This window comes from Cervus elaphus, chromosome 4 (genome assembly GCF_910594005.1).
Source record: "Cervus elaphus chromosome 4, mCerEla1.1, whole genome shotgun sequence".
In the NCBI taxonomy this organism is placed as follows: domain Eukaryota; kingdom Metazoa; phylum Chordata; class Mammalia; order Artiodactyla; family Cervidae; genus Cervus; species Cervus elaphus.
In genome coordinates this window covers 47,753,165-47,774,788 of record NC_057818.1, presented here as the reverse complement: position 1 = coordinate 47,774,788, position 21,624 = coordinate 47,753,165, and the positions used below count along the sequence as shown (strand labels likewise).

The window sequence follows — 21,624 nt, the reverse complement described above, 5'->3', positions numbered from 1 at the left end:
CGGGTAGGGGCAAACAGCCTCTGGGTGCTGTGGGAGCTGCTGGGCTCTTGTTTGTTTCAAGTACAGTGGAGCGGTACTGACCAGACAGACCTGAGGAATCGTAGGTGAGATGGGTTGGAGCTGGGCGTGTCTGGAACCTCCGGTCTCAACGGGAGCCAGCCAGCTGGGAAGGGGAGATTGTGAGGAGTGTGTGTGTGATTGTGATTGTGTCTCTGTGTCTGTGTGACCCTGTACCAAACTGTAAAGGCGGGGAGGCGGGCTTGATTTGCAGTTATAATGGTGCATGTGTGATGGGGTTTAACTTTGTGACTGGGTGTGGCACTGTTTGTGAGTGTGAAGTTCTTTGACTGCGGTTGCAAAGCTGTGTATCCACTTTGTGTGTGTGTGTTTATGAACATTTGCTGAGCGGTGGGCGTGGGGTGGCTTAACTGTGAGATTTCTAATATTTCCCCTTGGGGGTGTGTTTGTGATATTGTTGGTGGGTAGGGTGCGTCTGAATTTGTTGTCATTGTGTCCCCATGATAGGTGTCACCTGGGGGTGCCTTTGACTGCGATCGTGACTGACTGCCTCCAGAGTGTATATGATTGACTGGCCCTCTGGGGTGCCTGAGTGCCCCGTGGTATGAGTGAGTTTGTATGATTATATATCCATATAGCACTGTAGGTGTGAGACGCCTTTGTCTGTGTCTTTGTGACTCCAGCGCTCTGTTCCCAGGAGTTGGAGCCCAGGGGCAGAGTCTGCCCAGAACTGCAAATGACCCTGCGCTTCTGTTCTGCTGGTATTGAGCAGGACGCACAAGCCTTTTCTGGGCTAATATCTGTAGGTGGTAGATTGACTTGGACTCCCAGAAGAACCTGATTTTTCCTGACTCCTTTCTCCCTCCCCAGCTCTGCTCTACTTGCACAGTCTTCCAGAGTGGAGTAAAGAATGCCTGTTGAACATCCACAAGGCACCTGCAAGGTAGCTTATCATTTCCCCTTGTTTCCCCAGATCCTCTTTGTCAAGATATGACTTGCTTTCCTTCTCTTGAAAATTTCTTGCCTGTCAGGTGACCTGATCCATGGAATTTTTTTTCCTTTGAGAAATGTGATTTGCTCTAAACCCCAATCCACACACATGACTTTCTTTTCCTCATTTGTCAAATGATTTTTCTTTAAGCTGTCTTAAAAAACCTTTTTATTATAAAAGTGAAATTATCTTTAATTAAAAACATACAGCTATCCTCAATGAAGAAAACTAAATTTCCAGTTAAAACCAATGCTACCTTTTTGACAATTTCTCCCCAGTATGTTTTATGTACACATATAAAATATAGTTTTTATTTTATTTTATTTTTTTTAAATGTGGTTTTTAAAATTGAATTTATTCAGTATTTATCATTTGTAGCATACATTTTAACATAAAATTATATTTAAGTATTGAGAGGGTAACAGGCAAGAAGGCTAGGGTCCCCCAAGCAGAGGAAATAGACTGCAAATGTCAGACCTTTTTTTCCCTTCTCTATATAAAATTAAAAGCAGGTTTCGTTTAAAATTCTGTGTTGCCATGACACCTGTTTCTACCTGAACTTAACTTTTCTCAGACCTTGAGCTAACCAATGTGTTTTTCTTATGGAAATGTTTTTCTTAAGCTATGTTAATGAACTATGTATTTACCTTAGACTGTGTTTTTTCAAGTTGGTTCCACCTAAGACTCAGAACCTATAATGGCTCAACAAATCAATATGTTTTACTCATGGAAATGTTCTTTTAAGCTATGTTAATGAGACTATGTATTTGCTTGGAAACCTGCCTTTCTTTAAGATTCAGGTCAATCATTTTATGGCCCGGGATGACTCACCCTGTGCCAATGCTATCTCAAAAATGCATGTTGTGGGTGAATGGCCTGCCACTCTCAGAGTTATGAGACATTTCCTTTATCTAATTAGCAGCTTGCTAATATGAAGAAGGAAATGGCAACCCACTCCAGTATTGCCTGGACAATTCCATGGACTAAGGAGCTTGGTGGGCTACAGTCCATGGGGTCACAAAGAGTCAGACATGACTTCACTTTCACTTTCAATAGGTATATAAGGGGGCACTCTCTCTGCCACCTTCTGATGTCTATGTCAAAAGCTTTCTCTATCTGTTTTATACTTTAATAAAACTTTATTACACAAAAGCTCTGAGCGATCAAGCCTTGTCACTGGCCCCGGAACAAATTCCTCTCCTCCAGAGGCCAAGAATCCCAGCATCATTCACGGCTCATAACAACAACCTTTCATCTTCGGGGCTCTTCAAGTTTGGGACCTATGGAACAGTACACAGTAACAGCGTAGATCACAAATCTCTTGAAAGTCTATGATCCAACAGATTAGGTTAGTAGTTCTAATTCTCAGAAAGTTATGAAATGGTCAAAGAGACTAGAAAGTTTGACTGAGAGAGGAGAGTTTGGTTCACACGCTTCATCCATCCCTGGCTGCTCCCCTGGAGGAGACGTTGGGTGCCTCTTGACATTAGCAGGTCGGTATAATCCCCCAATAGGGTTTCTGCCATAAGCTGTGTGAGGTCACTGTGGAACTTGAGATTAGGACACAGCTCTTGGTTCGCACATGTGTCTCTTTCAATCAGTCACACACACAAGCACACCATAGAGTTAGTAAAGTACAGCAGAAAACGTGTTTGCTAGGAGAACAAAGAACTAGAGCTCCAAGCATCCTTACCTTGTCCTGAAGAATCCCAGACGAGCCCCCAAGATGTCAAACATTTGACATGAATCTTGAAAAAAGGCAGATTTCCAAGGAAATACATAGTCTCATTAACATAGCTTAAGAGAACATTTCCATGAGTAAAACATACTGATTTGTTGAGCCATTATAGGTTCTGAGTCTTAGGTGGAACCAACTTGAAGGAAGACAGAGTCTAATGTAAATACATAGTTCATTAAACATAGCTTAAGAAAAACATTTCCATAATAAAAACACATTGGTTAGCTCAAGGTTTCAGAAAAGTTAAGCTCAGGTGGAACCAGGTGTCATCATGGCAACACAGAATTTTAAAATAAACCTCCTTTTAATTTTGTATAAAGAAGGAAAAAAAACATCTGATACGTGCATATCCTCCACTTGGGGGCCCCTAGCCTTCCTGCCTGTTACCCTCTCAGTATCTTCCCACATTATTTAATATTTGAAACATTTTTAGGTGCATATTTATTTGAATGCCTATGTCTTCATTCTTTCAAATTATATATAGAAATGGCATTTAACACCCATTTGTGCAAATAATTATAAAGACCCATGTAAGGAATCAAGAAAAAGAATACAACCATCTGTAAAGCAGCCTCTGATGTACCCCTCCACAGTCATAAACAGTTATGCCCTTCTGGTGATAACCACTGTGATCATTTCTTTGTCTTTCACTTAGAGCTTTGATATGAATTCCAAAATCACATAAGTTAGTTTTGTCCATTTTCTATCTTTGTATGAAGAGACATCCTTTTATGTTTTTTCATTAAAAATGTTTGTGAGCTTCATTCATATTTCCCATAACTATAGTTCATTTTTTCCATTGCTCTATACATATTGTCTCATTGTATAATAGTATCGATTTAATAATCTGTTCTATTCTTCATGGATGATTGACTTGCTTATAGTTTTTGAGTGTTATAAGCAGTGTGACTGTGAATGTTTCGTGCAGATATTTTGGGACATGTGTGCTTCTATTTCTTTAATATGTAATAAAATTGTAATTCAGTTGTTGAGGGCTAGGGTTTGTACAGCCTCAGTTTTACTGGACAATGCCAAACTGGTCTCTAAAGATACTGTGCAAGTTTTTTTACTTGTATCAGCAGTTACAAAGGTTCCTTTTGTTTATAGTCATGTCAGCCCTTGGCATTGTCACACTTTAAAACTTTTGCCAATTAAATATCTAGTATTATCACATTTCATTGATATGCCTGTATTATCAGTGAAATTGAACACCAGTTCTTGCCCACCCGTGTACTTAGTCGCTCAGTCATGTCCAACTCTTTGCAAGCCCATGAACTGTAGCCCACCAGGCTCCTCTGTCCATGGGATTCTCCAGGCAAGAATACTGGAGTGGGATGCCTTTCCCTTCTCTAAAGGATCTTCCTGACCCAGGGATCTAACCCAGGTCTCCTGCACTGCAGGCAGATTCTTTATTGTATGAGCTACAGGAGATATTCCCTTTTGCAAAATATTTGTTCAGATATTTTGCCAATTTTTTTAAAATCTTTTTTTTTTCAATTTCTCCTTTATTTATTTATTTATTTATTTTTTCCAGTGGGTTTTGTCATACATTGATATGAATCAGCCATATTTTGCCAATTTTTAATTGGGTTGTTTTTCTCTGACTGATTTATAGCAATTGAATATGTGTGTGTGTGTGTGTGTGTGTGTAATCGATATACATAATATATATATTATGTATCATCTGTATTTATTTTAGTTTGGGCTTCCCTTGTGGCTCAGTGGTAAAGAATTCACCTTCCAATGCAGGAGATGCAGGAGATGTGGGTTTGATCTCTGAGTCGGAAAGATCCCCTGAAGGAAGAAATGGCAGCCCACTCCAGTATTTTTTCCGGGATAATCTCATGGACAGAGGAGCCTGACAGGCTACAGTCCATGGGGATGCAAAAGAGTTGGACATGACTGAAGTCACTGGGCGCACATGTGTGCATGCATATTTTAATTTACTGGCAGTTGCATATGTGACAAAAATTATCTTCTGCTTTGGCTTGGTTTTTCACTCTGATGCCTTCTGGTGAGTAGAGGTTTTGGATTTCAATGTGATGAAATCTTTTTCAGTAGTTAGTGCTTTTTAAAGAAATTTTCTGCTACTTTGAGGTAATGAAGATTTTCTTGTGTTTGCTTCTAAAAGCTCCCTAGGTTTTTGCCTTAACATTTCTGTCTTTACACTACCTGGAATTGATTAGTGTAGGGTAGGGATTCAATTTCACTTTATCCCCCACATGGGTATCCAGTTGCTCCAGTATCATTTATTGAAAAGTTCATCTTTTTTACACTGAGTTGCAGTGTCATTATAATTACAGAGGTGGTGCTAGTGGTAAAGAACCTGCCTGCCAATGCAGGAGACATAAGAGATGTGGGTTCTATCCTTGAGTTGGGAAGATCCTCTGGAAGAGGGCATGGGAACTCACTCCAGTACTCTTTCCCTGGAGAAGTCCATGGACAAAGGAGCCTGGTGGGCTACAGTCCATAGGGTGGCAAAGAGTAGGACATGACTGAAGCAACTTAGCATACATTATGGCTACGTCTTGTTTCTGGACTTTATATTTTGTTCTATTGCTCTGTTTGTCTCCCCTCACAATACTATGCTATTAAGATAGCTGTTAAGTATTCACTGTGACTTTGGAATAATATTTGGAGCAAATCCTCTTACTTTCTTGTTCCTTAAGAATATCTTGGCTGTTTGTGTTCTTTTCCTATCCATATAAATTTTTGAAATAGCTTGGTTCCACTCAAACATCTTTTGGGATTTGATTGGATTGCACTGTATCTATAATCATGTGAGTATAAATTTGAGAAATCTTCTAATAATAACATTAACCTCTCAATTGATATTACATCTTTTACATGTTTTTCAGCAATGTCTTGCTTATCTCCTAAAATAGTACTTCTCAAATAGGAAGAATTTAATCCATTGTATATAGTATTTCCCTTATGCATTGACTGCCAGGAATTTGAGCACTTCACACATGATCAATTATAGCACATCTTAGCCAGAGTTTTGATATTGAGTACCTATGATGTATGACCTTTGTGTATGATTTTTTTTTTCTTTTATTCTTAGCCTCTTCAAATACATTTTTGAAGTGAGGGATATAAAAATGAGATATAGACTTAGAATCAGATATGTATTGTTTAATATTTTTATTTTAATAACATCCAGGTCCAATCAAGTCTGCTGTGCATGGTTCCTTTTACTGTTCTCCCTATATTATATTTCTTTTTTAAATACCCTTTCCACTTCTCTTTCCCAATCTCCTCAAAACCAACCCCCCTCCACAACTATCCTCTATCAGTTAATTTCTGCCTTTGCCTCTTTGTCATCTATTATCAATATCACTTTAGTTTAAATATAGACTCCATCAGAAAAAAAGAAACAAACCATCCCTCAAGGTTTTTTTTTTTACTTACACTAGTCTCTGTAACATGGTGTAAAAATTATGGGCTCTAGTGTCAAATGTGGTCTCTGATCTCAGCTACACCACCTGTGAGCTGTTTAACCTGTGATTGAGAGGTTCTCATTCTCAATGTTGAGAAGGAAAGTTGTGTAAAACACTTGGTTGTCATTCAGTTGCTAAGTCGTATCTGACTTTTTGTGACCCGGTGGACTGCACCATGCCAGGCTTCCCTGTCTTCACCATCTCCCAGAGTTTGCTCAAACTCATATCCATTGAGTCAGTGATGCCAATGGTACACATCAGAAATTCAGTAAATATTAGCTTCCCTTTCCTTTATTTCCTATTCTTGGGATCTCTAAATCAATTATGGTATAAAGTGGTTGCCCAAAAGTCTTTGGGTAGGTCTTGAAGGATCTTTTTTTGTTGTTGTTGAGGTTTAATCAACATATAACATTATATTTGTTTCAGGTATACAACGTAATGATTCAGGTTAGGAGCACTGACTCTGCATTAAAAAATCTTCATATAACTTATAGTTGTTCCTCCATATCCGTGGGTCTTTGGTATCTGCATTCTCAGATTTAATCCACCACAGATCGTATTCAGTTCAGTTCAGTTGCTCAGTCATGTCTGACTCTTTGCAACACCATGGACTGCAGCACGCCAGGCCTCCCTGTCCATCACCAACTCCCGGAGTTTACTCAAACTCATGTCCATCGAATCGGTGATGCCATCCAACCATCTCATTCTCTGTCATCTCCTTCTCCTACCGCCTTCAATCTTTCCAGTCATCAAGGTATTTTCCAATGAGTCAGCTCTTCGCATCAGGTGGCCAAAGTATTGGAGTTTCAGCTTCAGCATCAGTCCTCCCAATGAATATTCTGATTTCCTTTAGGATGGACTGGTTGGCTCTCCTTGCAGTCCAAGGGACTCTGATCCTGTAGCATTGTAGTATTTACTACTGAAAAAAACAACACATATAAGTGGAACTAGTCAGTTCAGATCCATGCTATTCAAGGGTCAACTGTATTATAAAGTGATCACCACAGTGAGTCTAATATCCATCAGTATACATAGTATAAAAATTGTGTTTTCTTATGACTTTTAAGATTTATTCTCTTAGCAATTTTCAAATATGCAGTACAGTATTATTAACTATATGCCATGCTATACATTGTATCACCAAGACTTATTTCATAACTGGAAGTTTGTATCTTTTGACTTCCTTTACCCATTCCACTCACCCCCGACCCCATCTCTGGCAACCAACAGTGTGTTCTCTATATCTATGAACTTGGTTTTTGTTTATTTGTTTAAATTCTACATATAAGTGAGCTCATACAGTATTTTTCTTTCTCTGTCCTCCTTACTTCACTTAGCATAATAGTGGTACATTACGTTGTGCATTGCTTACTTGTTGTTAAACTATTTAAATAGTTTGTATTATCAATTTGAATTTTTTTTTAATGTATTTATCTGGCTACGTTGGGTCTCATTTGCAGCATGCAGGATCTTCATTGCATCATGCAGGATCTTTTCTTGCAGCACACAGACTCTCCAGTTGCAGCTTGTGGTGCCCAGTTGTGGTATGTGGGCTCAGTAGTTCAGCAGTTGCAGCATATGGGCTCTTTAGTTGTGGCGTATGGGCTCCAGAGCACTTGGTAGTCGCGGCATGTGGACTTAATTGCTACGCAGCATGTGAGATCTTAGTTCCCTGACCAGGGATTGAATCCAAGTCCCCTGCACTACAAGGTGGAATCTTAACCACTGGACCACCAGGGAAGTCCCTATCTATTTGAATTTTTAAAATTTATGTCTCTGTGCTTTACTTGTGCCATGTTTTGATCATTTCTTTTTTTTTTTAATCTTTGAATACCTGCTCAAATATATCACTATTCTGAAGATAGCTGTATTTGCTATTGCTTTCATTACAAAAGAATATTTATTACAACAAATTTGAAAACTACAGAGAAGCACAAATAAGTAACAGAAGTTATCTGTAATCCTGTCGATTAAAGACAACTGCTGTCAATACTTAGAATTCTTTTCTAAATGTGATCACATTCTGGCTACTGACTTGTAACCCATCTTTATCATGCCAAAATACAATGTGAACAACTGACCATGTTGTTATACATTTATCTTTACCATGAGTTGTAATGGCTTCATCATGTTACCATTTTACCCAGCTCCCTTTTTTAAACATGGTTTACTTACAAATTATTGCCATTATAAACAATGAGCAGCTCTTAGGCTGAATGCTAGTGTTTTCCTTTTTAAATTTTATTTTTAGTTAAATTATTATACATGTAACTAATAATTTTGTTATAAAAAATTTTGTGTTATGAAGAGGTTCATATCCATGTACTACAATGCACAATCCTAGGAACCTACCCAGGCTCGTCACTACAAATGGTGACTGCAGCCAAGAAATTAAAAGACGCTTGCTCCTTGGAAGAAAAGCTATGACCAACCTATATAGCATATTAAAAAGCAGAGACATTAGGCAACAAAAGTCCGTCTAGTCAAAGCTATGGTTTTTCCAGTAGTCATGTATGGATGTGAGAGTTGGACTATAAAGAAAGCTGAGCGCCGAAGAATTGATGCTTTTGAACTGTGGTGTTGGAGAAGACTCTTGAGAGTCCCTTGGACTGCAAGGAGATCCAGCCAGTCAATCTTAAAGGAAATCAGTCCTGAATATTCATTTGAAGGACTGATGTTGAAGCTGAAACTCCAATACTTTGGCCACCTGACGTGAAGAACTGACTCATTGGAAAAGACCCTGATGCTGGGAAAGACTGAAGTCAGGAGGAGAAGGGGATGACAGAGGATGAGATGGTTGGATGGCATCACTGACTCGATGGACATGAGTTTGAGTAAACTCCTTGAGTTGGTGATGGACAGGGAAGCCTGGTGTGCTGCAGTCCATGGGGTCACAAAGAGTCAGACACGACTGAGAGACTTAACTGAGGTATCTACCCAAAGTACCCAAAGGTAGCCGCTGTTATCAATTAATTATTTATCCTATTAAAAATGCATATACATGGGTAATTCCTTTGTGGTCCAGTCATTAGGACTCTAAACTTCCTAACCACTGCAGGGCATCTAGGTTGATCCCTGGTTGAGGAACTAAGATCCCACATGCCTCGAGGCATGTCCCCCCCAAAACGCATACACATGTAAATGTGTATGTGGTACTGTTTTTAATTGAAAAATATTTCTGTATAAAAAGAATTATAAGTACATCCTGCAAAATGTGGAAAGTAACTGCACTATAAGATTGGTCCAAGGATTGAGTTGGTTCATGTAAAACCCTTAAAACAGGGCCTAACCACTTACTTAGTGTCATTTAGTAGTTAGGAAACCTATGACAAACCTAGACAGCTTATTAAAAAGAGACATCACTTTGCCAACAAAGGTCCATAAAGTCAAAGCTGTGGTTTTTCCGGTAGTCATGTACGGATATGAGAGTTGGACCATAAGGTAGGCTGAGTGCCAAAGAACTGATGATTTAGAACTGTGGTGCTAAAGAAGACTCATGAGAGTTCCTTGGATTGGACTGCAAGTAGATTAAAGCAGTCAATCCTTAAGGACATCAACCCTGAATATTCATTGAAAGGACAGATGCTGAAGCTGAAACTCCAATACTCTGGCCACCTGATGTGAAGAGCTGACTCATTGGTAAAGACCCTGATGTTGGGAAAGAGCGAAGGCAACAGGAGAAGGGGGCAGCAGAGGATGAGATGGCTAGATAGCATCATCAACTCAGTGGACATGAATCTGAGCAAACTCCAGGAGATAATGGAGGACAGAGGAGCCTGGATTGCTATAGTCCATGGGGTCGCAAAGAGTCAGACAAAACTTAGCGACTAAACAACAACAGTTATTGTTACTGTTCTGAAGCCTACTTTTTTATTCTTTGTGGAGAATTGTTCATTTAAGTATAGATCTCACTTTGATTACTTTATGTAAGGCCATATTTTATAATACTGTGGTATGTTTAATGATTTTATGGTTTTTAGAGATTTAGATTTTATATAGCTAAATCACTGTGGCAAACATTGCTCCAGTGAACATCTATGTACATGTCTTCTCTAAGGTATATACTAATAGTGAAATTATGGAGATAAAAAGTACACATACTTTGTATGATCTGTGTGCTCAGTTGTGTCCGACTCTCTGCAACCCCATGGACTGCAGCCCTCCAGGTTCCTCTGTCCATGGGGATTCTCCAGGCAAGAATACTGGAGTGGGTTGCCATGCCCTCCTCCAGGGGATCTTCCCAACCCAGGGATCGAACCCAGGTTTCCCACATTGCAGGCAGATTCTTTACAGACTGAACCACCAGGGAAGCCCATACTTTAGCCCAGGGAACACATACTTTAGACTTCAGTAAACATCTCCAAGTTAAACTTCACAGTGGCTTATTCACTTCACAGTATACCCTTTGTCAGCCCTGTTTTTCCACTGCCATTTAGGTTACTTTTGTCTCCATAAGGCAGAAAGACACAATTGCAACAAATAGAATAGAGGGTTAATTATTTCATTTAATTTAAGCTGGTTATTCTTAACTTTTGTTACTCCTGTCTGGGTCCCACCTCTAGCAATTCTGATTTAACTGGTTTGGGATAGAGCTTGGAAATCATCAATTTTAAAAGATCACCAGGTGGAGAAGGAAATAGCAACTCACTCTAGTATTCTTGCCTGGGAATTCCCACGGACAGAGGAGCCTGGCGGGCTATGGTCCATGGAGTTGCAAGAATCAGACACGACTTAGAGACTAAACCACCACCACAGCAGAAACCAGCAAACCCACACACTGTAAACAATTATCCTCCAATTATCCAATAAAAAATTAAGATCACCAGGGATTTCCATGGTGGTCCAGTGGTTAAGAATCCACCTTCCAGTGCAGGAGACAGGTTCGATCCCTGGTCTGGGAAGATCCTGTATGCTGTGGAGCAACTAAGCCTGTGCCCACAACTACCAAGCCTGCACTCTAGGACCCACAAGCTGCAGATACTGAGCTGTTGTGCTGCAACTACTGAAGCCCACTTGACTAGAGCCTCTGCTGCACAGCAAGGGAAGTCACTGCAATGAGAAGCCTATGCATTGCAACTAGAGAGTAGCCCTTGCTCAGCGCAACTAGGGAAAGCTGGCATACAGCAACAAAGACCCAGGGCAGCCAAAAAATAAATTAAAAAAAATTTAAATAAAAGATCATCAGATAATTCTAGTGTGCTGCCACAGTTGACAATTAATGACTTAAGCTCATACAAGATGACTAGACAAACATTAAGATTTGATTGGTCTGGAGTGGGGTTCAAGTTTTAGAATATTTTTTTAAAGCTATCCAGTTGATTCTAATAGCAATCAGAATTCATAACCACTGGCTTAGACAAAGCATGACTCATTTTCTGGAGCTTATGGAAAAAAATTCTTGTAGCAAAGTAAGAGAGGGATGATGTTGAAGGAGGCAATCAGTAATATCTGTCATACCTGTGCTCTTGCCAGGAGTTAACATTATGAAACTATCATTGTTTGGTCATTTTAGTGGTGTTCTAGGACAATACCTAAAGGAAATGGCATACATATATGTTTAAATCTTCATGTTCTTTTCAAAAGCAAGGTTTGGGTTTTCTGAATCTTACGTATTTTAACATTTTTATATTCTGTTTTTATCTTCATTAATTTTTTCCTTTTTTTTTTTTTAGTTTCTTGCAGTGTTGAATTCAAATCAGTTTTTTTAAAGGAGTTTAATGTTATTAAATCTTATTTTGAGGGGGGTAGTTTTCCTCTGTCCAGGTTTTTTATATGTATTACTTTCCTTTTCACTTTATTTCTAGGTATTTTATATTTCTATTTAGGCTCACATTTAACATGAGAATTACTTAGGACTGTGTCTTACTTTGTTTGGATAACTTAAATTTTGATTAATTTAAATCTTTATTCAACTTGCAGAAAAGTTACAAGAATAATACAAAGGATTCTTGGGTACTCTTTGCTCAGAATCACCAGTAGTTTACATTTTGTTCCATTTGTATTATCATTCCTGTGTGCATTTGCAGTTGTTCTCTGTCTCTATATATGCATGCACGCACACTCACAAATATATAATACACACATTTTATCTGAACTATTTAAGAATAAATTGTAGAATTTGCCCCTTTACCCTTAAACACTTCACTGTGTTATTTCCTAGGGACAAGAGTATTCTCTTACATAATCATAATATAGTCACTAAAATAAGAGATTTTAACAACAGTGCATTACTGTCAATATACAAATTTTTTTCTAGTCCCAATAATATTCTTTGTAGCAGTTCATCCTACCCTCATCCCTCACCCTCTCTCCCTGATTCACTGTCCAGGATCACACATTGAATTTACTTATCATGTCTCTCTCTAGTCTTTAACCTGGAAGATTAAAGATGTCGGCATTTCATGATGTCGACATTTTTGAAGAGGATAGGCAGTTTATTTTGTAAAATGTCACTTAATTAGGATTTGTCTTATGGCTCCTCATAAGTACATTCAGGTTATGAATTTTGTGGCAGGAATACCACAAAAGTGATTGTTTCCTTCTCAGGACATCATAGAAGGGAGTATGTGATATTGACTTGTTCCATATTAACTTTGATGACTGGTTATGGTGGTATCTACTATGTGTCTTCACTGTAAAGGTAGTAGTTATCTCTTTGTAATTAACAGCTAATTAATTTATAATTAATAGCAGAGAGATACATTGAAACTATGTAAATACCTCATCACCAAACTTTTACCCACAACTTTTAGCATCCATTGATGTGTGGGATCCTTTATCCATTATTGACTGGCTCCTTTATTACTATGATGTTTTCAAGATGGTAGAATTTTAAAATCTCCATGATTTTGTCTGTATTAATTATTTGGTATTCGACTGTGAAGGAGAGCATTCCCTTATCCCTTAATTATTTATTCATTTGTTACATCAGTATGTACTTGTAGATTTTCATTTACTCAGTGTGTTATGTGATCCATTACCATTTATTTTGATACTCAAATTGTCCCAGATTTGGTCAGTGGGGGTCTATTCATGCTGGCTTCTGTGTACTTTTGACTTTCCCCATGATTCTTTGAGCATTTCCTCTCTTTCTGGCCCAGGATGTTACAGGCTTATTTCTAACTACTCTCCTAGCTCCAGCTTGAAGTAAACAATTTCTCTAAACAGAATGGTTTCTTGCTGTAAAGAATATTTAGAAACCAAGATCTGGGTGATAGGACTACAGTATTCAGTCTGGTCTTAATCCTGTCCCAGATTTGTATCTCCCTTCTCCAGTAGTTAAAAACCTAACTCTCACTGTCCTCATTATATTTACTAATTTGTTCAATTCTATAATATAACAAAAATAGTTTTAGATTTCCTAACCTATACTATAGTAACTATCAAACCTACTAAGTGGAGCTCAGTATTTGTTTATAGTTCTCTTTGTCTTCAGAATAAGGGTACATAGTTAAAATACTTCTGTGTTAAAATTTATTTGAATTCATTTTTTAATCCCCTCCTTCAGTGTGGCTGTGTTATTCATTCGACATACTTTTAGGTTCATTTGTTCCTGTTTGTAATCTGTTTGATTTTTTAAATTAATTTTAACACATTCTTGTTGATTTGATTATATGAACATGGTTCCAGTTAGAGCAGTATCACTCTGCTCCTATGACCCTTGATTTAGTGAATATTATGTGCTTGATTGTGTCCCCTCTTCCCTAATTCATTTGTTGAAGCTCTGACTCCCCAGTGAGGGCTGCATGCATGTATGCTAAGTCACTTCAGTCGTGTCTGACCCTTTGCAACCCTATGGACTATAGCCCATCAGGCTCCTCTGTACATGGGATTTTCCAAGCAAGAACACTGGAGTAGGTTGCCATACCCTCCTCCAGGGGATCTTCCCAACCTAGGAATCAAACCTATGTCTTACATCACCTGCATTGGCAGTCTGGTTCTTTACCACTGGTGCCACCTGAGATATGTTTATATATATGTCCTGCCACCAAGTGGAGAAGGGAATGGCAACGCACTCCAGTACTCTTGCCTGGAAAATCCCACGGATGGAGGAACCTGGTAGGCTACAGTCCCTGGGGTCGTGAAGAGTCGGACACGAATGAGCAACTTCAGTTTCACTTTTCACTTTCATGCGTTGGAGAAGGAAATGGCAACCCATTGCAGTGCTCTTGCCTGGAGAATCCTGGGGATGGAGGAGCCTGGTGGGTTGCCGTCTATGGCATCATACAGAGTTGAACACGACTGAAGTGACTTAGCAGCAGCAGCTTACCACCAAGACATATTTAGACCTCATCTAAACAAGCTTGTTGTTTGAGTAATGCAGGAAAAGACTGGAGCTGAAATATTTTTACCTCTGGGGACTTGAGTTGTTTATTTGTTCAAGGTCTTAATTGATGTATGAATCCTTTTCCAGGTCTCCTTTAGGTCTTCCAAAATAATAGCTACCAAACACGGTGGCATTATTTTATACAACTGTGTAAATACCTTATATGTGATTTCAGAATCATTTCAATAATGATTGGTGTTCAGAGAACTCATCCTTGTAATTTTCCAAAAGTATCCCATTACCTCCTATCTTATTCCTTTTCTGGGACTTTAGAACTACACTCTCAATTACTTGGCTGTGGCCTTTGCAAATCCCCTTTATTGTTCTCCCAAGATTAGCCTCATAGACTTCCTAAGTAAACATGGATTTTATCAAATGGCATAAACAACTATATTCTAACCACAAAAGAATTTTTCCTCTTTATTGCTAATTCCAGACTTATTCAGTTCATTAATCTTTCATCAAGATGCTGCTATATCTAAGTAACTTTCTCTTCTGTCTCCTTGAGGGATGCAATTTATGACCATCTATCTTAGAATTTTCCTTCCTAGTATAGTTACTTAAAGCTCTAATCAACCCTCAGAAATGAGTGAAATGACAATTATGCTCATTTTAAAATGTATATGACACTAGTTTTATCCTCTAATAAAATTGGGATAGGGCCTGGACATATTTATAATTATTGAGCTCCCTACTTCTTTAGGGTATTTTTATCTATATCACTATTTAGGAATGATTGACTTAATCTGTTTTCCTAAATAAGTCTTTCACCTTCTAGTGTTTCTTCTCATTCTGTTTCCTTATCTGTTTGTCAAAGTGTCCAGTCATAAATGAGAACTATATAAGCCATTTACTTTTTATGAAAATGAGTTTAAGTCTTTTCATATCTATTATAAAAGCTTAATTCTCCCAGAACACACACACAAAAAGTGAATGTTTTTATATTTTCTTTCAGACTGTGAATCAAGGTTGAGACCAAGAATTATTTCTGAAAAAGGATATTTATGGAATAGAATCATCCTGGTGGGAGATAATGGAAAGACTTATAAAAAACAGCATTGAGTACTCACGTTTCAGAGGTGATTGGGAATGTAAAAGCCAGTTTGAGAGAAAACAGGAATCTCAGGAAGGACATTTCAGTCAAATGATATTTACTCCTGAAGACATGCCCACTTTCAATACCCAGCATCAGAGAATTCATACTGATGAGAAACTCCTTGAATGTAAGGAATGTGGGAAGGATTTTAGTTTTGTATCAGTCCTTATTCGACATCAGCGAATTCATACTGGTGAGAAACCTTATGAATGTAAAGAATGTGGCAAGGCCTTTGGTAGTGGTGCAAATCTTGCTTACCATCAAAGAATTCATACTGGTGAAAAACCTTATGAATGTAATGAATGTGGGAAGGCCTTTGGTAGTGGCTCAAACCTTACTCACCATCAGCGAATTCACACTGGTGAGAAACCATATGAATGTAAGGAATGTGGGAAAGCCTTTAGTTTTGGATCAGGCCTTATTCGACATCAGATAATTCACAGTGGTGAAAAGCCTTATGAGTGTAAGGTATGTGGGAAGTCCTTTAGTTTTGAATCAGCCCTTACTCGGCATCACAGAATCCACACAGGCGAGAAACCTTATGAATGTAAGGATTGTGGAAAAGCCTTTGGCAGTGGTTCCAACCTTACTCAGCATCGAAGAGTTCACACTGGTGAGAAACCTTATGAATGTAAAGGATGTGGAATGGCCTTTAGTAGTGGTTCAGCCCTAACTCGGCATCAGAGAATTCATACCGGTGAGAAACCATATATATGTAATGAATGTGGGAAGGCATTTAGTTTTGGATCAGCCCTTACTCGACATCAAAGAATTCACACTGGTGAGAAACCTTATGTGTGTAAGGAATGTGGGAAGGCTTTCAATAGTGGCTCGGATCTCACTCAACATCAGAGAATTCACACTGGTGAGAAACCTTATGAGTGTAAGGAATGTGAGAAAGCCTTTAGAAGTGGTTCAAAACTTATTCAGCATCAAAGAATGCACACTGGTGAGAAACCCTATGAGTGTAAGGAATGTGGGAAGGCCTTTAGTAGTGGTTCAGACCTCACTCAACATCAGAGAATTCATACTGGTGAGAAACCTTATGAATGTAAGGAATGTGGGAAGGCTTTCAGTAGTGGCTCAAAACTTATCCAACACCAGCTAATTCACACTGGTGAAAAACCCTATGAATGCAGAGAATGTAGAAAGTCCTTTAGTAGTGGCTCAGCTCTTAATCGGCACCAGAGAATACACACTGGTCAGAAACCCTATGAATGTAAGGAATGTGGGAAGACTTTTGGTCCTGGCTCAACCCTTACTCAGCATCAGAGAATGCATACTGCTGAGAAGCTTTATGAATGTAAGGGATGTGGGAAAGCTTTGGGGAGGGATTCAGAAATTCAACAACATAAGAAAAATGCTGGTGAGAAGCTCTGTGAATTGGAAACTCCATAAAGTTGGAATTATATAGTTAAGGAAGCATACAATAAGAAAATTCATACTAGTGAGAATCCCCACAAATATAATTAAAGTATATATATCTTACTTATACTTTACCAGTTAGTCAGTCTGAGAAAATTCATATAGAAAAAAAATTTTTTTAACCAATCTGAATAAAATATTTGAAGATTTTAATCTAAACTCATTCCTTCACTATTTTTAGAAAATTCACACTTGTGAATATTAAACATTGAAAAATCTTTTATTGTATATTGCCTTCATTTTAAACATTGGAATTTATTCAGGGGCTAATTTTGCTACTTTCTTTTTAATGTTCTTATTTTTGTGTGTATTACACAGAATTACTGATCCATTTCAATTATTTTAAATTATTATTGAGGGTCTAAATTTACCCTTTTTTTTTCTCCCCCATTTCTCATACTAATATCATTTATTCAATAACCATATCTATTTTTATATTTTTATTGTTGTTTGATAGTATATTTTTATACATATAAAGCTTAAATATCACTTCAGTATTTGTTTTCAAATTTGCATATCTGTGTTTGTATCTGTTTTTCACCCTGTTTGTGTTAAGTTATGGTTACTTTTACATATCCTTTAATGTCTTATGGATATGTACTTTTTGTTTTAGAAGGTTGTTTTATTTTTCTTTTATAAACTTTATACTGTTCTTTTTGCAGAACAATTTTCCTACATAAAAATGTAGATATGAGTTAAAAATAGATATAGTTATCTGTAATCTTACCAGTCATAGATAATCAATGTCAAATTTTTGAAGCAAATCCTTTAAGATTATATCTGACATTGCTTTTGAAAGAAGTGTTATCATGCTATAACCAGCTTTTAATATTCTTTCTCTGTAAATATATTGTTACAATTCCTCTGGCATTAAAGTACTTACCTGTTTTTATCAAATCCTTATTTTTGTCAAATACAGAAAAAATTTTTCATCATAAAGCGTTACTTTGTTGGCTCCTTTTGAATGTGTCTGCTTTATTTGTTGTTCATTTTAAAGATAATGTGTGGATCTCTTCTGCTTTACATTATTTATACATCATCTGTAAAATCTTACTTCCCTTTGGCTAACATCCCTGAACTTAGTTACTTCCCCAGCATTAACTAACTTGCTTATTCTTCCAGATCCTTTTATGTGCATATGTGATGTGTTTATGGTACTGTGGGCATAATTAGTGTGGTTCTGAAGCAAACTGTGGGGATTCTACAGTTGTGCCTATCACATAATAAATACTTGGTTAATTTAGCCATCATCATTGTTATCTTCTCAGTCTTTGTTATTTATGGTAAAAGTTTTAACTGTGATCTCTACCTTACTCAACATCAAAGACATTATGAGGAAAAGACATTTATGTAAGTGAACATAGGAAAAGTTTGATCAACATGTATCCCTTATTGAACAAGAATAATTCATCTTAATTAAGAATAAAGAATGTAAATTTAAGAAGGCAAAAAATAAATCATAAAACTTTAAAAAATAGGATAGCTCTTTCATAAAAATCTGAACACTGAAAAATAACATTAGCCTCATAGTGGCATAAGATGCCCACAAGTAAACTTGGCATATATCCACAAACTAATTGCCTCTGAGGTTGTTGTGGGATCCAGCACTATAGCCCAGTGGACTTGAGAGGAGTCTCACCCACCTGTGTATATCATGTAATAGGCAGATAGTTCTTGGTATATGGGCTGTTGAACCAACAGGAGTCTATAAACTGGCCCCAGTCCTTCTTGGCTGCACTTAAGGTAAACCTGGAGAGTGCTGACTTCAGCAGACACCCACAGGTGAGAGACACTTTGTAGATGTTCAGATTTCCTGAGGAGAGATTCCAGCACTCTGTTGAAGAAATAGGGAAGGAAAAAAAAATACCTTTGACTGCACTGGAAAGATTAAGGTGAACTTTGCCATCACTCAGAGCTTTATCTAAATAAGAGCAAGGGAAGCAATTGCTGGTGTGTACATGGGCAGCACATTGGAGACAGCTCAGACCTATGTAGCTGACATGGGCTGAGCACCTATGCAGGGCCCCCTCACTCCAGGGCCCCCAGCCTGAAGCAAGGGGTGTGGTTCTTAAAACAGAACTAGCTTGGGTCTGACCCTCAGGACTTCTGCCCCAACAACCTGGGATCAAATTGCCACCAGTAGGGCAGTGACAGCTCTTGAGCAGAGGACACCTCACTCCCAGCCCCAGCTCTAGCCCCTCCATCTCCAACCCCACCTCCTACCAAAGTGACAGCTGTCAGCACACCCTAAAGAAAGATACTACTTGTGTCCATGACAAATCCAGCTCTCCAAACAAAGGCACTGGGTACCTGCAGAGTCTCTAGGGATACTCTCACATAAGAACATCCCTTCAAGACTGCAATAGGTAACTTTCATCTAAATTTATAGAGGCAGAGAAAGTTAAGCAAAATAAAAGTCAGAGGGACTGATTTCAATTGAAAAAGCAAGAGATGCATTCCTATACACTAACAACAAAAGATCAGAGAGATTAAGGGAACAGTCCCATTTACCGTCACATTGAAAAGAATAAAATAATGTAGGTGGAAACCTATCTAAGGAGGCAAAAGACCTATACTCAGAAAACTAGGATATTGACGAAAGAACTCAAAGATGACAAGAATAGATGGAGAGATATACCACATTCTTGTATTGAAAGAATGACTATTATGAAAATGACTCTGCTATCCAAAGCAGTCTGCAGATTCAATGCAGTCCCCAACAAATTACCAAAGGCATTCTTCACAGAATTAAAAAGATTTTAACATTTTACATGGAAACACAAAAGACCCCAAATAGTGAAAGCAGTCTTAAGAGTAACAGAGCTGGAGGAATCAGGCTCCTTGGCTTCAGACTATACTACAAAGTTAAGTGATCAAACAGTATGGTACTGGCACAAAAACAGAAATATAGATCAATGGAACTGGATAGCAAGCCCAGAGATAAACCTACACATCTGTGGCCACCTACTCTATGACAATGAAGGCAAGAATATATAATGGAGGAAAGTTGTTCAGTCACTAAGTTGTGTGCATCTCTTTGAGACCCCATGGACTGTGGCACTCCAGGCTCCTCTGTTCTCCACTATCTCCTAGAGTTTGCTCAAATTCATGTCCATTGAGTCAGAGATGCTATCTAACCATCTCATCTTCTGACACCCCCTTCTCCTTTTGCCTTCAATCCTTCTCAGCATCAGACAGTCTCTTCTATAAGTTGTGCTGGGAAAACTGGACAGCTACATGTAAAAGAATGACATGAGACCACTCCCTAACACCATGAGAGAGTTACAGGCAGGAAGGGTAGGGGTCTCCAACTGGAGGAAATAGGCTACAAGTGTCAGACATTTTTTCTCTCTCTCTTAAGCAGCAGGAGGAAACAAACTACAAGTGTAAGATTTTTTTCCCTTCTCTATACAAATTTAAAAGGACGTTTCTTTTAAAATTCTTTGTTGCCTTGACACCTGGTTCCACCTGAACTTAACTTTTCTCAAACCTTGACCTAACCAATGTGTTTTTCTCATGGAAATGTTTTTCTTTTCTTCTTTTTTTTGTTTTTTGTTTTTTTTCCATTTATTTTTATTAGTTGGAGGCTAATTACTTTACAATATTGTAGTGGTTTCTGTCATACATTGACATGAATCAGCCATGGATCTACATGTATTCCCCATCCCGATCCCCCCTCCCACCTCCCTCTCCACCTGATCCCTCTGGGTCTTCCCAGTGCACCAGGCCCGAGCACTTGTCTCATGCATCCAACCTGGGCTGGTGAAATGTTTCACCCTAGATAATATACATGTTTTGATGCTGTTCTCTCGAAAATCCCACCCTCCCCTTCTGCCACAGAGTCCAAAAGTCTGTTCTGTACATCTGTGTCTCTTTTTCTGTTTTGCATATAGGGTTATCGTTGCCATCTTTCTAAATTCCATATATATGTGTTAGTATGCTGTATTGGTCTTTATCTTTCTGGCTTACTTCACTCTGTATAATGGGCTCCAGTTTCATCCATCTCATTAGAACTGATTCAAATGAATTCTTTTTAATGGCTGAGTAATATTCCATGGTGTATATGTACCACAGCTTCCTTATCCATTCATCTGCTGATGGGCATCTAGGTTGCTTCCATGTCTTGGCTATTATAAACAGTGCTGCAATGAACATTGGGGTGCACGTGTCTCTTTCAGATCTGGTTTCCTTGGTGTGTATGCCCAGAAGTGGGATTACTGGGTCATATGGCAGTTCTATGGAAATGTTTTTCTTAAGCTTTGTTAATGAACTATGTATTTACCCTAGACTCTGTCTTTCTTCAAGTCAGTTCGTCTAAGTCTCAGAACGTACTTGACAAACCAGTATGTTTTACTCATGGAAATGTTCTCTTAAGCTATATTAATGAGACTATATCTTTGCTTGGAAACCTGCCTTTCTTCAAGATTCATGTCAATCATTTTATGGCCTGGGATGACTCATCTTGTGCCAATGTTATCTCAAATGTATGTTGTGGGTGAGGGACCTGGTGCCACTCTCTGAGTTTTGAGACATTTCCTTTCTCTAATTACCAGCCTGTTAGTGGGGGCACTCTAGCAGGGGGGCACTCTT

General features: G+C 38.3%; 1 protein-coding gene and 1 pseudogene across 1 annotated transcript; both read left to right on the top strand.

Annotated features, from left to right (window-relative positions):
- The first annotated feature begins 39 nt into the window (after positions 1-39).
- Positions 40-17,989, top strand: LOC122687688 (zinc finger protein 345). Its single transcript, XM_043893241.1, has 3 exons — positions 40-104; positions 889-961; positions 15,469-17,989. The coding sequence occupies exon 3, from the start codon at positions 15,547-15,549 to the stop codon at positions 17,005-17,007; it is 1,461 nt and encodes a 486-aa protein (XP_043749176.1). The 5' UTR covers positions 40-104; positions 889-961; positions 15,469-15,546; the 3' UTR covers positions 17,008-17,989.
- Positions 85-21,624, top strand: part of LOC122687439 — a 44,032-nt pseudogene continuing 22,492 nt past the window's right edge.